The 17,284-nt window shown below is 55.6% G+C and overlaps 1 protein-coding gene across 2 annotated transcripts in view; it reads left to right on the forward strand.

Moving 5' to 3' along the window:
- PNPLA7 (patatin like domain 7, lysophospholipase) overlaps positions 1 to 11,164 on the forward strand; it is a 137,035-nt gene extending 125,871 nt beyond the window's left edge. Inside the window, exons 33-36 of one of the 2 annotated variants that reach the window (XM_082492496.1) lie at positions 3,064 to 3,148; positions 8,928 to 9,031; positions 10,321 to 10,443; positions 10,549 to 11,164. In XM_082492496.1, the coding sequence (XP_082348622.1) occupies positions 3,064 to 3,148; positions 8,928 to 9,031; positions 10,321 to 10,401 (270 nt within the window). In that variant the 3' untranslated portion in view covers positions 10,402 to 10,443; positions 10,549 to 11,164. Of the gene's footprint in view, positions 1 to 3,063; positions 3,149 to 8,927; positions 9,032 to 10,320 lie in introns of both variants that reach the window. The other variant, XM_082492495.1, reaches the window with a different exon arrangement.
- Positions 11,165 to 17,284: the final 6,120 nt, after the last annotated feature.

A 17,284-nucleotide genomic window follows, 5' to 3' on the forward strand; every position in this document is an offset into this window, starting at 1 on the left:
CATGTACTCATTGTAGACATAGCCTGTCATTGCGTTTCCGTGTGTGCAGCTGATAACTGGGCAGAAGGTGCTGATCGCTGAGACACCGGGAGTGTGAAAACAACGGGCTCAGGAGAGTGACTCAACAAACTGCCTGGGTTATGGCGCGGGAACCATCGGCTTTGGGCGTTCCCCAAACTGAGGCCACGGCTCAGCTCCCGGCTGTGCTCCCGAGGACGTAGGAGGTCTTCTGCTCTTCCTCTGAGAACTCTCGAGTCCAGTAAAAAACGAGATTTTTTTTTTTTTTTTTCATCTGACTTTTGTTTCAGTAGATTTATTTCTACGAAATAACAAGGCCACCACTGGGGTGTTCATGTTTGGTTTTTTGGTTTGGGTTTTTTTTTTTTTTCATAGTCCATTAGAGTCATTGAAGTCCTGTAGCTCCGCTATCTTCCAAGCATAACAGCTGATATTTTTAACTTGCCTTTCATTAGCGAAGGTTTTGATACTCTGCATGTTTTACTTCTTCAGCTATTTCTGGAGCGTTCAACATCTGAGAGCTGAGTGCGGTTTCTTGTCATCTTCTTGCCATGTTTCAAGCATTGAATCTTTCTTTAAAACTCCAGATATTTGATCATTTAGATACTTTTCCTTTGCTTTCATCATTCAATCACTGTTTATCTTGTCTCAAAAGTGCAAATACAGAAGACACAAACAACAGGAACCGTACATAAACTCCACTTGAACAACCCTTACTCCTCCCCAGCACAGAATAATGCAATACCGTTAATTGGATCTTCTCGGGGAAGTTTTGTCTACTGAAGTGTTATTCATAGTCGAAGCTAAATATAATCTAGCAGACTACAATAGTAACTGTCTTTCTCCTCTAATTTATTTTATAAAGATTGTGCCGAAGAGAATACTTTCCTCCGTGGAAAAAAAAAAAAACAAAACCCAAACGTATCAGCAGAAAGCTTTTAGAGTGGGTTTCGAAGGAATCCGAGACACTTCTTTGCCTTGTGTTAACTGATGGCAGTGTGGTTTTTGTCCTTAAAAGTAGTGAGAGGAAGTGCTTAAACACTAAATTCCTGTTTGCAAAGCGTCAGATGAGCGTGGGAAGACACCTGGCTTCCCACAAGCCGTGTTCCAGTCTTAGTGCTCAGGCTTTGGGGCGCCGCTGCCGCGCCAGGCGTCCTCTGCCCGGCTCACAGCGGGGTCGTCTGCGTGCCAGTGACCCGAACAGATGCTCCCGCGGGTACGGCCACGCTTATGGTGGCCTTCCTACTCCTCTGTCCTCGCGACTCATCCGCGGGAGCACGGGAGCTGATGCTGGTTTTCTTGAAGCACCTTTTTGGCGACGGTCGCTGCAGGACTTCGCTCAGCTGTTGGCACAGTGCCTGGGACGCGTGTCCCCTCCAGGGCCGGTCCCCGTCTGCTCCGAGCTCCCAAGGTCAACCTGGCACGTGTCCGCCCGAGCGCTGGGTGCAGCCGCTGTGCCCGCTGCTCGGAGTCCACGTTTTGCGAGTACGGGCGATTGCCTCCGGCATTGCTGCGTCCGCTCGGCGGCCAGAGCCTGCCCATATCCCTCGCTTAGTCATGTGGCGCAAAATGAAGTTATAGATGCTTTCCCCCCCCCCCCCCCCTTCCCCTGTCCTGGGGAACAGCCTTCTGCAAACGCTTCCCTGGGACCATTCAGGTCGGATGTTCAAAATGAGACTGCACTGACTCACCCTTCTTTATGGTATCTTAATGGTCACGCGGAGCTTCTGAGCTCCCCCACTTCTGGATTTTTTAAAGCGTGTGTCCTCAGCTACTGCTGTTTCATTTCGTACAGGTATTTTTTTTTTTTTAATCCCCTCTGGGCTTTTCTCTGTCCGCCGCTCCCCACCAGCTGTTTGTCCTGGATCCGCACCTTGCTTCAGCTGTGCTGAATTACATCAAAAGTCAGTTACGGATTAAAGGTCAACTGAGAGCGATCTGCGGCTGTAATGGGCTTCTGCTGTGACCCCCAAAGGGGCCATATGATTCGTAGGATCGGTGCTCTTGCCAGAAAACCAAAGAATTGCTCATAAAAACCCCTGGGTTAGGAAACTGCCCTGTCTGGAAGCACGTGGCCGGGTCTGGGTGTTTAGGAGGACGGCTGTCGCAGCGGTTCCTGGCAGCCCGGTGCCCACAACGTGCCCCCGGCCAGTGCTTGCCCGTCTCTCTGCTCTGGGGTGGGGGTTGCTGCGGTACTAATGACAATCACTGGTTTTTAAAAAAGGGTGAGGGGTGTTCGGGTTTCCATCTGGTGACCTCGTGCCAGGCTCCGAGGTAGGGCTGGTGCGGCGCGCGGGAAGACCAACACTGTTCTTAAATGCCAAAGTTGGGTTTTATGAGAGGAGAAACTGGAGCAGGCAACTTCCCGAAATAGAGAACGCTCAACCCACTGCTTGGGTGAGACAGAGTAAAAATAGAAAGGGTTTATTGAAAAGAGGAATTACAGTGGGAAATATTTCTCCTTGCGGGCGGACCACGTACCTCAGGCTCTTGCTCACCGCAGCGCCTCCGGCTCCGTGCCGTGCTGGGGTCCCCGCGTGGGTCCTGGTCACCCCAGTGCCTGGGCTGCCCCCCACGGCACCGCTCCGCAGGCTCTGGGCAGGACCGCGTGCGGTGTCCCACACCACTGGAGCCCCTTCTCCTCCTCCCAGGGGAAGGCAAAGGCTCCCTGGGGGCTGCGCCCGGCCCAGCCCGGCCCCCTGGCAAAGGAACAGCGATGGAGAAGGAGCGCTGTCTGTCCCAGAGCCCAGACCCGCCGATTCTTGTATTTGTGGTCTTTTCCGTAGTTCGCTAAATTTTTAATAAGGCTTCTTGTTGCATGGATGGTGAAGGAGCCACTTGGGAATCCCGTCTCCGCTGCCAGACCTGCATCAGGAGAGTCGGTTCGTGAATCACTCACTGATGAGTAATGGCTGTTGAGGGGGCAGTCGTGGGGAATTTGTTTGTCCAGAGTTTTCTTGACAAAGGTTATTTTTATATGATAAAAATGTTTGAATTTTTTGTGTATATTCGTTAACGTACCTAAACCATAATGCTGTGTTTCAGAACGTGACCTGTCCCACCACCTCTTTTACGGACTTGGCAGAAATCGTGTCCAGGATCGAGCCTGTGAAGGCGCCCGTGGCAGACGGTGAGTCGGGTAACCGGGCTGGCGCGGCGGCAGCGGTGGGAAGACAGCGGGGCCGGGCTGGCTGCGCGCTCCTCCTGCGTGCCTCGTCTCACTGCTTCCTCTTCACACCCCGTGCTGCGAGCCGTGGTGGTCCGGGGCTGGTTGCCCACCCCGGGTCTGCTGAGCAAAGCCACCAGTAGCCATAGGGCTGTCCCCAGTGAGCCTCTCCTTGCGGCTGCACCTGAGCTCGCCCCAGGCCAGACCCTCCGTGTCCCCCTGCTGCTGCCTCCTCCGGGAGAGGCATATTCCAGAGTCGGATGTTCCCGCTGAGCGAGTAGCTCAGGAGTGACTCGCTGGCTCCGTTGTTTTTTATACACTCCCGTTACGGGGAGCACTGGTGAACTAACGAGGAATGGGTAACGGGTCCTGTGTCTTCAGAGGAAGGCACTCGAGTGCCTCAGCTCTGCCCTGCGCCCCCATTCCCCGTACGCGCCCGTGACCAAAACTCGCTGAACAAAAAGGAGGAGAGCTTTGCAGGCATGACACCTCCGAGCCTCTCACCAGTGCCGGAGCTCTTTATAAACAGTCTCTCCCCCTCCTCCCGATTTCGCGTTCTTGCAGAGAGAAATCTAAAGTTAGCAGCGCTCCCATCTGTGACTGTTTGGAGAGATGTCCCTGCGGTAATTTGAAATGCTAATTGTGATCATATGCCTTATGAAGAAAATATTAATCAAATGTGGTTGAAACAGCCATGGTGAATAAGAATGAAGAGTTCACGTAACACGGTGATTCGAGGCACAGGCGTCGAGACCCGCTGTGGTTTAACCAGCGCACTGGGACTCATCTTCCTCCTTTAAATAGTTTCTCATTATTCGCCCCCATTAGGAAGAGCTGCTTTGTGCTGGGTGAGGCCACGGACACGAGTGCAACAAAGGGGACGTGTCTTTCAGCAAGTAGATGTGGCAGGTTTTGGGCTAAGGAGGGGCCGCGCGTGAGTGGGACGGGCAGGTGCCACGTGCTCCTCACGGACGCTGAAGGCTCCAGAGGAGGGGGAGGATGGCAGGAGAGTGCCACACACGTGGGTGCTGTGTCTTGAAGGACCTTTTATATCGATGTTGTGGGTGACTGCACCTGGGGAGGAAGAATGCTAGGCACCAGTACAGGTTAGGGGTGGACCTGCTGGGGAGTAGCTCGGAGGAGAAGGATCTGGGGGTCGTGGTAGACAGTCAATTATCCATGGCCCAGCAATGTGCCCTTGTTGCCAAAAAGGCCAATGGAATCCTGGGCTGCATAGGGAAGAGTGTGGCCAGTAGGTCGAGGGAGGTCATTCTCCCCCTCTACTCTGCACTGGTGAGGCCACAACTGGAACACTGTGTCCAGTTTTGGGCTCCCCAGTTCAAGAGGGACAGGGAACTGCTGGAGCGAGTCCAGCGAAGGGCAACTAAGATGATGAAGGGCTTGGAGCATCTCCCTTATGAGGAAAGGCTGAGAGCGCTGGGACTCTTTAGCCTGGAGAAGAGAGGGCTGAGGGGAGACCTTATTATGGTGTACAAGTATCTAAAGGGTGGGCTGAAGGAGGATGGAGCCAGGCTCTTTCCAGTGGTTCCCAGTGACAGGACGAGGGGCAATGGGCACAAGTTAGAACGCAGGAAATTCTGTTCAAATACACTGCCATCACCTTGCCTGTTTTTCGGTGAGCAGCAGCTGCAGAGGCATTCCTCTGAACGTGGCACTGCCATGGTGCCTCTGGGGCGGCACCGCTTTTGCTGACGAGGTGCGTGGAGCGATCGGGGGAAGCAGTCTGTACCGAGGCCGGCTCAGATGGAGGGTCACTGCTCCCCGGCGGTGGCCGTGCCGCTGTCAGATGGTTCCTCGTACGCACTGGTGAGCCTTTGGGTTTGTCCGCTCGCGACGATGGTGAAGGTGGTGTGACTGGTTTTGCGCCGCGGAGGTCAGAGCACGGGGTGCTTCTCGGTAGCCTGGCTGTGAAACGCACTGTCAAACGGGGGAAACCTTTTTTCCCCTCCCTGGAAATCCCTTCCTGAGCGAGATCTCGAACCGCGGGGATGCGGAAAGGCTCTGCCTGTCCTGACAGCGTACCGCACTCGGGCTGGGTGGAGAAATTATGTCAATAATTTTGTTCTGAAGAAAGAATGACAGTGACCACGTGATCGACTGGGAGAGGGGGACGCGTCGGGACCGAGGGTGAAAGGTGCCTCTGACGGGCAGAGGCTGGGGGCGCCTCCGGGTCAGAATTGGTATCTCTGGGGGAAGGGGCAGCGAAGCGTCTTCCCCACTCTTGAGCAAATGGAGAGGAATGATTGGAACCATTGAGGGGGGAAGGGGGAGCCTGTCCCTCGGGAAGGAGTGAGGAGTGGGAAGGTGGGCAAAGCCCTGCGCTGGACCCGGAGCACCTGCGCTGCCGGGGAGCAGGTGGGGAAGCGTCTGTAGGAGAACAGAAGCTCATTCTCACGGCTGAGCCACTGCAGTGTTTGTGGCCGTGTTTCTGTTCTGCATCCAAACCTGTCCTCGATTGGGATTTTCTGTCTTTATTCAGCTGGAATTGCGATTTAGGCGGCCGCGGCCAGGGGAGCAGAGGTGCCATCCTCCGAGGGTGGCTCAGCCGCAGCTCTGGTCCCGCTCCCGCCTGTAGGGGATTTCTGAGGACCGAATTTGCGCGGGCTCTTGGCTGATTTCCCACAGCAGGTTTCCCGTCCCGTTTTTCAAAGCAGCGATGTCCCCGGGGCTCACGGGGTGAGGTGAGGTGAGGTGAGGTGAGGTGAGGTGAGGTGAGGTGAGGTGGCGCGCTCACTGCGCGCCGCGGCTGGAGGAGATGAAGTCGTGTCGCAGCGCAGTTGTAGCGACAGCCGTTGGGAAAGAGAAGCGTTACTCGTAGTGTGGAGTGCCCGGTCCTGCCATAGAGCAGGAGAAGTCCCAAAACCTCTCAAGGGACACCGTTTTTGGGCATTAGGTCTGCATCTTTGCTGCTTAACAAGTACTTTTGTCGGGAAGCGCTGATGCGCCTGGGGTTGGGATGAGCCACCAGATTCCCCCGTGGACATTGAATTCTGTCAGTGCTGCTGGAACACGAACCCGCCACCCGCACCGTGCCGATCTCCCTCGGGGTGCTGTGTTGCCTGCAGAAATCGGGCACAGATAAAAGAAACGCTGAAAGCTACAGGATCACCGAGCAGATCTTTGGCACGAGAAGCGTGACCTGCCTGCTGTCAACGTGCTCCCCGGTACCGGCGGGTTTGGGAACCTGTCCCCGCTCTCGTCGCTGCCTCACTGTCCCGTTCTCCAGCTGCAGCGTTTGGGTGTTGCGGTGGCGAGCGGCACACCGAGGCCACGGCCCCACTTGTTGCTTCTGGGAGTTTTTGTAGCGTAAAGGAGCGATGGCCGTTGATTCCCAGAGGCACAGTGCCGGGAGGGGGAGGGGGAGGATGATGGCAGGGGCCGTGAGGGACAGCAGCACCCACCTTCTGTGCTCCTTTCCCCTCTGGGCCTCCAGCGCCCGCAGCTGCTGTGTGAAGGACGTGAGAAGGGACACGCTCCTCTTGGGGTTTAGTATCTGTAGAAGGACCTGTTAAATGCTTGAACAGTGCTTGGAAAAAAATGAGGAGTTTGGGTTTGACGGTCGTTAGTTTTATGGGAGCTGTAAACTGCAAACTATTGTTTGTGCCCTCTGTCGCTGCTCAGGTGAGTTTCCAGTTTCTCTGGTGAGTTTTATCAAAGATTATCAGTCGTGGTTTTAGTATAAACTAATGATAATTCTCTGATCCACAGTAAAAAAAAAAAATATTAAAAAAAACCCAAACAACGAAATGTCTTTAATCCCAATGTTCTGGCAGTTGGTTGTAGTTATGGTGTTAGAAGAAAACGCTGTGGAACAGACTGTGCTGTTGCCTTCAGCGTGGAGCAGATGCTATTGACTGTTCCCAAAAGAAATACTTAATGAAGAATCTGGTTTAAACACGAGCCGCTTTCTTCGCTAGTGGGCTGAAAAACAGGTATTGCTTCAGCAACTCAAAGCACACTTGAATTCTCTCATGAAAGTGGCGGAAAAACTAGTGTCAAAATTAAAAAATAAAACAAAATAAAATAAAATTCTGCCATCTTAACGCGTGAACTTGCGTTCTGAAGAGCTGCGTGCCAGAATGCGCGCGAAAGGGGAGGTGCCCATCTGCCGCTTGCTGGGTCCGGCTGCCGCGTGCGTTGGTTTCCACCTTGGCTGGGATGGGGCTCTGCGCCCGCTGCCGGCGCTGGGGGGTGCCGTGCCAGGGCCGCTGCCCGGTCGCTGCGTGTTGAGCTGCTGTGGGAGAGAGTCGGTCCTGTTGGAGGTGACTCTCTCTCTGCTTTACAGACCCCGAAGTGATCTCCAGGTGCTGGGAGAGGCGTTGACTGCAGCGCTGCATCTCCTGCCTCGGCAGAGGGCTTCGGCGCTGGGGGCTCGGCGGCATGTCCTGCTGCTGCCCGCCCCGCCGCCGTGTGCACAGTTCTTGAGCTTCCCGAAATTATGTTAATCTGCTGGATTACCGGAGCGAGCGGGTGATTGTCCCCTGCGGAGAGGAGGGGAGTGTAAATGTCACTGTCCCCTGTGGATGAGGGATTGTGAGGCGGGTAATGATCATCTCTGCACCAGGAAGAGCTCTGTGCCTGGAAGTCCCTGTGTCCAGCGCGTCTGTGACCGAGGTGGCCAGGGGAGTTTGGATCAGTAGCTCATAGAATCATAGAATGGTTTAGGTTGGAAGGGACCTTGAAGATCATCAAGTTCCAACCCCCCTGCCATGGGCAGGGACACCTCCCACCAGCCCAGGTTGCCCAAGGCCACCTCCAGCCTGGCCTTGAACACCTCCAGGGATGGGGCCTCAACAACATCTCTGGGCAACCTGTCCCAGTGCCGCACCACCCTCACAGGGAAAAACTTCTTCCTAATGTTCAAGCTGAACCTGCCCTCTTCCAGTTTAAAGCCATTCCCCCTTGTCCTATCACTACATGCCCCAGTAAAAAGTCGTAGCCCCTTTAGGTACTGGAAGGCTGCAATAAGATCTCCCCGGAGCCTTCTCTTCTCCAGGCTGCACACCCCCAACTCTCTCAGCCTCTCCTCATAGGAGAGGTGCTCCAGCCCTCAGATCATCCTCATGGCTCTCCTCTGGACATGCTCCAACAGGTCCATGTCCTTCTTATGATGAGGACTCCAGAGCTGGATGCAGTACTCCAGGTGGGGTCTCATGAGAGTGGAGTAGAGGGGCAGAATGACCTCCCTCACCCTGCTGGCCACACTTCTGATGTAGCCCAGGATACGGTTGGCCTTCTGGGCTGTTATCACACATTGATGGCTCATGTTGAGCTTCTCAGGCATGTTGAGCTCATGGGCAGGCATGTCTTCTGGAGGGGTTCTACAGGTCTTGTCTGGACTGGCGGGTGGAGACAGCAGCTATTCTGCAAAGAACGTTCACCAGGGAGCAGCTTCCCGTTGCCGCTGTCGGTGTCCCATCGGGCACCCACCACCATAACGCGGACAGTTTGTATCTCACTGCCCTTGCTCCGAGCTCTTCAGATTCTGGAGGGCTCCAGGACACCAGCTGACATACAGGACATGGTTTAGTTTGTGATGTGGCTGGAGAGCCGGTATCTGCCTTTGAGTAGTCCCAGTTTGCTGAGCTGCGGAGCGTTGGCCAGCAGTCACCCTGCCCTGCGCCAGTGCTCCGCGGAGACACCTCTCATTCCTCTCCCAGTTTTCTCTGCCTCTCCGAGTGCTTGTTGAAACCAGTGTGTTTTCTCTCCTCTCTCTCTCTAGATGAGTCAGACTACCAGACTGAGTACGAGGAAGAAATTCTGGACAACCAGAAGGATGATTATATCGATTTCATAAGCAACCAGGTTGAAGAAGACTCGGACTCGGTACGGACTGCCCGGGCAATAGGCAACGCCTGTGTCGCTGCTGAGCCCCGTGGGGACGGTGTGCGGTGGGTGTGAGGTGGAGGTGTGGGGAAGGATTCTGAGAGAAGCACCTGGAAGGGCCACGCCGAGGAGGACGGTGCAGAAATAGGTTTGCTTTTTGGGTGGTGCAGACACTAAATGACACTCGCTCACCCGGTTCAGGTCAGTCGTCTGCAGCGGTGCTGTGTGGGCAGAACCCGGCCGCGGTTCAGACCTGACCTGCAGCTCCCTGGGTCTGTTTGGGAGGGGATCGGGGCTGGAGGGCATCCAGCGTGAGGAGAGGCTGCGGGAGCTGCTTTCTCCAGCTCGGAGGAGAGGATCTGACTGGTGTCTGCAGCTGCCTGCTGGGCGGTTGTGGAGAAGACGGCAGCAGAGACGCACAGCAGAAAGACGAGGGGTGACAGGCGCAATTTGCGCTAAAGGGAATCCTCCCTGGGTACAGGGGAAAGTATTTCGCAGTAAACGTGGCTGAGAACTGCAATGGGTTGTGCAGGGAGATGGTGGAAACTCCATCCTTGCAGGTGCCCAAAACCCAAATAGACGCCGTGAAGAACCAGATAGAGCATTAGAGAGAGCCCCGCGTAGAGCAGAAAATTGGATTATACCCTCTAGAGGTCCCTTCCAACCAAAGTTGTTTGATTCTGTGGGGCCTCCGGTCCACCCCGAGGAAAACGTGCCCCGAGGACAGACTTCGCGCGATGCCGCCCACAGCCTGAGAAGCGAAGCTCGGCCGGGTCGTATCCTTGAGGCTCTTACTCGGGCCGGCATGGCCGGCAGCTTCTGGGGTGAAGCAGCCCGGTGTGTTGGACACGAGCGGCTTCTCCGGGGGAGCGTGTGGGCGGTTTGGGAAGGTGCGTGGCCTGGGCCGCTGCCCAGGTGAGGGTGCGAGATGGCGTCGGTGCTTCGAGTGAGGAGCGGGAGTGGCGGCGTAAAGATTTTGTGTGCTGGGCTGATCTCCGGTGGGTAACGGTTAGTGGACAAAGAAGGGGTGGAGGGGAAGAGGACAGATTTTATCCAGCTCAGAGAGGATGCTGAAGAATAAGTTTGTATTTTATGTTGTGTTGTGTTATGTTGTGTTGTGTTATGTTGTGTTGTGTTATGTTGTGTTGTGTTATGTTGTGTTGTGTTATGTTGTGTTGTGTTATGTTGTGTTGTGTTATGTTGTGTTGTGTTATGTTGTGTTGTGTTATGTTGTGTTGTGTTATGTTGTGTTGTGTTATGTTGTGTTGTGTTCTTTTTTCCTCCTTCAGGATGAAGATATGCAGATAAGAAAGCGCAGGAATGTCCCCAGTGTGGGCGGCCAGGCGAGCAGCACGGGAGAGCCAGGCTAGCACTTAGAGTCTGACCTTGCTGGCTGAGAGCTACACCCCTTGGTACTGACAGCAGCCATATTTATTTATTAAAAATAATAATAATAAAAAAAAAACACAAAAAAAACCCAAACAGCTGAAATTAAGCAAGCTTTCCTCCTTCTGCAGCCGGGGTGTGGGGCGTTCCGCTGCCAGCACTAAGCACAGTATCCGCATTACTCCCGAGCCCCTTTGGACCCCCCGCCAGGGTGGCCGAGGTACGCCGTGCTCCCTCGCAGAGCAGCCGGTGTGAGCGGCCGGTTATTAATCCCTCTGAGACTGGCAGGGGGGAAACGTGCCGGGAAGGGGCAGTTAAACGCTGCCTTGGTTTTTTGCTGCTGCGTGTTCTTGTCGCTGTTTTTACTGCGAAGGGCCAAAGAACAACAGGGTATTATCCTGCCGTGGGCGAAAGGGCTCCGAGCAGCAGCACTGGAGAGAGGGAGGGTTTGGGGGTCGCAGCAGTGTTGGTTTCTGTTCGTATGAATCAGGTAACTGTGTAATTAACTCCTCAGTGACTCTGAACCACGTACTTGTGAGCAGTGCTCTGACAGGAGCGAGTCTGAACGTATTTCACTTGAAATCTAAACCTAAGAAATGGAGTACTGTGAACGCTAGCTGTAGAGCCTGTGTCCTCGAGCCATCAGCAGAACACTTACTGACGGATCGCGGAGCTGACACTTGCCGGGCAACTCTGGAATCACTACTTGGCTGTATTTGCCCTGTGAAATAAAGGTATTTTGCTGGGTTCAAGCGTCTGCGTGGTTCTTTGTGTTGGGTCCCACAGAGGAAAAAGTTGTCAACAACCAAGAGCCCAACGTGCCTCTGCTTATATCAGACTTGCAAAGAAACACGTGCGGTTTTCAGTGCCTCACCCCCGTGGGAGTCCCTCGGTGCATTGTTGAGCATTGGAAAGAAGCCTCCAGTGCTTTTCCCCCCTGAGGGCTGCAGCAGTCCGTGCGAGTTGGACCCTGTTCAGAAGTCCCCCGGTGCTTGCTGCTCTTGTCTCACATCTGTCGTTGCCGATAGCTCCGCTCGACGGGATAATCGAGCTTAATTCTTGCTTTCTGTAAAGCCTTCTGCTCATCTCTGGCTCTAGGTGCTGTTGCCTTGAGGGGGTTTGTCATCCGACCGGAGCACCGAAGACGCTGCTCAAAGCTGCCTCCTTTGCTGAGCTCTCCTGGCCCTCCCATGTGAAGCGCGTCAGCAGCCGGCGGCGCTGCCTCCAGGCGTGACCAGAGCTGGGCAGCACGACTTTGAGGCCAGAAATGGGTTTGGTGGCACCACCGAGGACCCCGGTGGTTGTAAACGCTGTGAAGTGTGACCTGTTCTCTGCATTTAACCTCCTCTCCTCTGGTGGCGCAGGCTCTGCTTCTCTACCTGCCCTGCATCGCGTCCCTGAACGTGCAGCCTTTACCCGGGGAGGCCGTTCCCGAAAATATCACAAAATGATGTGCCGAAATATCACAAAATGATATTTCCAGCGTCAGGTCAGTGTTTTGTTGGCAGAGGAGCTCCAGCCCTCCCCGAGGCGGGGGGCTGCACCTCCAGCTGGCCCCAGGCTCCCCCCAGAAGCGGTGGAAGTGATCGGAGACCTTCCCTGCGAGGGTCAGCCAGACCTTTGATGCAGATTTTGGTTAATGCAATTGTATGGAAAACGTTGCAGTTGCCGGAGGATGTTCTCTGCTATTGGAAAGAATTAATTCTTGGGAAGAAAACTTAAAAATGGCTTTTGAAATGGAGGTAGAGCTGGCAGCAGCTGGCACAGGCTGTCGGGCTGGAGAGCTTTGATTTCTGATGAGGTGGGTTACAGGGGGGTGGTGGTGCCTCTTACGGGGAGGGCTCCTAAGCTGGGACGAGCCTGGGAAGGAGGGGGTGCAGGTGGGCGCCCACCTTACTGCTCTCGCTCTGAGCAAACACAAGAGGAGCACATCTCGTGCAGCAGCGGCACGATTTAGAGCTTTGTTTTTCTCACGAGGGGAAGCAAACCAGATGTGAGTCCCTTCAACATCTGTATTTATAGGTGGTTACAGCACAGGAACCTTTCCCTGGGAAACGGAGAATAGAGCAGGAGTACAGACCAACCCGAGAGACGACCGAGATCCTCTGGTTCCTTAGCGAGCCCATCTTGGGCCAGTGACCTTCAGCCTTCGAAAGATACGTTTATAAACAAAAGTGCCTTCAGCAGAGATTGGCTCCGACCTCCTGGCGATGGATGGATTGTGAAAAAGCGACCGATTCTGCTTGCTGCCCCTGTGCCGGTGGCCGAGCCGGCTGGGGCAGGACAGGCACCATGGGTTGTTTCCCAGCGGGACGACGGGTCCGTCAGCCTGAACCCAGCACCGCCGTACTGCTCTGTGCTGCTCCAGGAGAGCGCTTCCCCTCTGTTCAAACAGGGAATTCATTTCCAAGTTGCGTATCCGAACCCTACGCTTCCCAACAGCCCCGCTCGCTGCTGGAGCCACGGTGGGATAGATCGAAGGAGTTGCAGAAAACAGAAAAACACTGGGCTCCTGGGTGTGCTAATTACAGCCTCTACATTTGCTTTGTGCCCTGTTCCACGGGGAAATGGCACTTAGTTCAGCTGTACGAAGACAGAATATAAACCTTTGATGTGCGGCTGAAAGTCTCTTCTAAATAATTAATCACAACTCTCCTCCCCAGCTGCCTTCTCCGTGGCTGAGCCCTGGACATTAAACCAATCTTTCCTTCTGCGTGGAGGAATGTGAAACAATTATGGTACAACTTTAAAAGCAAAGTTGTTTTTCCAGCTCACTCTCCTGCTGGCTGCGGTCTGCCCAGCTGCCGGGTCGGGCAGCGCAGGGTCCTGTCCGTAGTTGAGCCCCATCCTGCGCTTACAGCTGGGTGCATCCCAGTGATCCTGCACTCGCGGGTGCAATTCCATCTTTAGAGACTTTAAGCAGTCCCTGCCCGCTTGGACGCCCAGCCCTGTGCCACCGGGTTGGTGCTGGAGCACCCCTTCGTGCTCTGCAGCGACACTCCCGTGGCTGTTCTGCTGGCAATGGGGCAATGGAGCAATGGGGCAGGAGAAGGGTCTTTGGAAGAGCCCGAGTCTGCCTGTCTCGGCTGTCCTGGCTCCGGCCACCGTCCTGCTGGGCTTCGCTGGCCCAGTGGGTGCTGGCTGTGGCTGGAAACTGCCTGCTCTCCCTGCCACTTCTTCACAGGTGTGTGATACCCCCCAAAAGGTAAAGTCTGACCAGAAGCTGGATGGATTTGCCCTTGCCGGAGGAGACAAAACAGCTGCCGAAGCCTGAAGGTCTCATCTTGGGTGAAGAGGACACAGAACTTGTTCCCCCAACAATCGTCATGCCAGCTGAGGCCAAACATGAATTAGCAGGATTGGAGCGAGGTCCTGAGGAACCGCGGCCGTGAGCAGTAGCTGCAGTGGGAAAGGTTCCCCAGAAAGCCTTTGGCTTGACATGTCTGATCGTGGCCGACCACTGGGGGTAAAATCTGCAATGAGCTTTCAGAAACACATCCCAGTGATGGATTTGCAGTGGGTCAAGCACCAGTCCTGCTGGGCGACCCGGGCTCAGCCCCTCCAAGCCGCCAGCGTGGAGAAGGGGGGTGACAAATGCCCCCGGGCACAGCCTGTGCTGCCCGAGGCTTCAGCCGGTGACCGTGGCTGCTGCGCCGGGGGGACAGACGCGCCCCGAGCCGGTGACTTGAGACCCAGGCGCCCGCTGGAGAGGGGGAGCCGTGGAGGAGGGAGGGTGTTTGGGGGAAATTTGTTCGCAGGACTCCAACTGTGCCCCAGTTCCTGCAGGGGGAGGGCCGACAGTGCAGCCACCATCCACGCCTGGCGAGGGGACGCCGTAGCGGGGCTCCTCCCGTGCTGGTGAGCGGTGGCACTCCTGTCCCCACGGGGCAGCACTTTGGGGCTGACCCTGCTGCAAGTGGCTCGGTGCAAGTAACGAACTTATTTCGTTGCTTCATTAACATGGCCTCATGCGCTGCTCAGCTCTTAGACACAGCTCCGGTGGGGTTTGGGAAGAAGAACGAACCCCTGTTGCCCACATGGCAGCTGGAAGCACCTGCCCCCGCTCTCCGGGAAGCCTTCCCGGGCAGGGCCAGAGCTTTGCTCTCGTGCCGTGCGGCTCGGGCTCGAGCACGGTTGTTTGCGATGGCTCCTGCTGCCGCTTCTCGGGTTCCTCACCCCGTGCGGAGCCGGTTGGGACTGTGGAGCCCCTCTGGGCTTTGCTCCGTGGCGGGAATGGTCGGGGCTGCAGCGGGACCTGCGATGCTCCTTCCCTGGCAGACGTCATTCTCACTGCGTGTTGTTCCAAAATTAATCTCATCTTATTTACTCGTGCTCCCCTGACCTCTTCCGACGTGTGATTTTCCCTGCGTGCTGCCTGAGGACTGTGTTTAAGCTGTCAAGATGCGGGGGCTTTACTGCGCCTCTGGGTTTAATTTACTGTTACTGTGAGTAAGAGCCGGTAATAAAATCAGCAAATGAGGAATACAGCAAATATTTTCCTCTCCCGCAGGGGCTCTGCGAGGCCGGACCGGTGCCCGCTGCTGCCCGCCGTGCTGAGAGCCCTCCTGCAACGCGGCCACGGGATGTGAGGTTTCACCACAGGACTGTGGCTTCCCGGAGCAGGAGACATTCGGGTTATTGAGACGTTGGTTGTTGGACAAACGTGATTTTGTGCTGTGGCCTTTGCTGGCCCCAGGGCACAGACTCCCATTAGCGGCCCCTTCCCGGCTGATGGCCGATTCCGCTTCCATTGGGTCTGGTGGGGGTTGTGTCCACGCTCCTTGTCCCTGTCCTCTCCTTGGGTCACGGAGGGTCTGACCCTCCTTTTTGTGATGGCCTTAATTTGGGCTTTGGTATAAATAGTGCTGGAAGGAGCTGGTGGGGCATCCATGCCTGCACCCGTATCCCGCTGCCTTGGGAAATCGGGATGGGGCGCAGCTGCCTGCGGGCGCCGAGTGCGAAAGCTGGGAAATGCCGACGTGTCCGGGGCACCGCAGCCTGGGAACGTCCGTGCTGGGCACGTCAGCACTGCCAAAGCCCCTTCTCTCCCTGAACTCAAGGCTTTTAGGGGAAACAGTGGCAGTAGCAAAAGCAATAGAAGCATTTGCCTGTTGGTTAAAAAAAAATAATAATAAGGAAAAGCAAACCCAAAGTGGTATTAATGTTCACCCTGGTTTTAGAAGTGAATATATCATAAATCTATTTAATTGTGTGTCGGGATTGTTCCTGCAGACACGCTGCAGGAGAAGCCCTGAGCAGCGTTCTGAGTGCTGGGAATGCACCTGGGGCCTGAGCATCACTTAGCGCAAACGTGGCATTTTCACAGGTAATTGGCAGAGCCACTGTCACCGCTCTCCGCTGCGGCCGGCACCAGCAGGGGTGGCTCTTAATTAAGCCTCACACGGTCGGGAGGTTATGGACAGGAATGAGCTTTCTGTGACGAAGCACCCGGGCCTCCAGCTCTGGAAGTGCAGAGGTTTACCAGTGAGGAGTCACATTTTGGTCCGATGTGGCCTCAACACAGAGCTGTGCTGAGCCCGAGTCCCCCCGGCTGCCACCCCCGGCACCCCGGGGGTTGGTACCGATGAGGTACAAATGCAACCGATGCTGCTGGAAATACTTATTTTTGGCAACCTCATCCTTAGCAGGGAGGCAGGCTGAGCAGCACCGGCGGGCGATGCCGTCCTGGCAGGGACGAGCACAGCTCTCCGTTATAGCACTCATGCGATGTGTAATTTGCCATCAGAAAGAACACCAAATGCGCATTAATTTTAAATGTACCATAAATGACACATTTTTTTTCCTCGAAGAAGGCACATTAGATGTGATGCACAGCCCCAGAGGAATATGTTGGATACGGCCGGTGCCTCGCTCGAGCTGTCCTGATCTGCCCCCGCGTCCCCGGGCAGGACGGGGTGAGCTCTGGGCTGCGCCCGTGCTTGAGCGCGTTGCTGCTGCGTGGGCCACTATGGGCGGTCACAGGTGGCCCCAAATGCCCCACTTCCCTTGGCATTGGCTGCCAGGGTGCTCCGCACCCCACCGGGCTCGAGGAGGCACAGCAGGATGCCTTCTGGCACCGGTTGTCCCATTTGCATCCAATATATTTTTTTAACTCCATCTCGGGCACGTGTGCATCCACCTCTGTGTGGGCTGAGTCGCGAAACTCTTTTTTCCTCGTGGTGACTAACGGCTGCCTCGAGGCAGAAGCACTCGGTGACAGTGTTCAGCCACTCACTGCCGTGGCCAGAAGGGTTGTTTCTGCTCTTTGCGTGACAATTTGCCCGGGCTGTGCAGCGCGTTGGCTCTTGTGTGGTTGGATGTGGCGGGGAAGGGTGCGCGTGCCGGCTCTGTTGTCCTTGGCTTCATCAGTCTCAGTCCCGCCTCGGTGCTCTCCCCCCTCCAGCTGGTGTGGGTCTGTTCCTCCAGCATGTGACTGGGCGGTTGCTGCTGTCCCCCTCCCAAATTAGGTGCTGAATTAGCTGGAAGTGGCTGGTGGTGGGTGCCTTCTCTCTCCGCTGCAGAGCTGGGGGATGCCAGCCCGGCTCAGGACACCCCTTAAACTGCTGCCCCGTGGCTCAGCACAGCACTAAGTCACCCGGGGGCTGTAAAATCCCTGCCCTCCGCTTGCTTCCTCGCTGGAAATGGAAAGCTTTTAACGAAGCAAAGATCAGAAAAGCTTTTAGAGCGGGGCTGGCAAGGCGGTGCACCCCTGGGATTTTGGACGTAATGAGGCGGGAAAGAGCTGGTGAGGAGGAGGTCGTGCCGACCTCGTGGATCGGTGCCCGGGCTGCAGCCCAGAGCGCCGGTGTGGGGCTGCCTGACCCAAGCCGGCCACCGCCACCTTCGAGCTCCTGTTGGGGACACGTA

This window comes from Vanellus vanellus (genome assembly GCF_965231255.1).
Source record: "Vanellus vanellus genome assembly, chromosome: 18".
NCBI lineage: Eukaryota > Metazoa > Chordata > Aves > Charadriiformes > Charadriidae > Vanellus > Vanellus vanellus.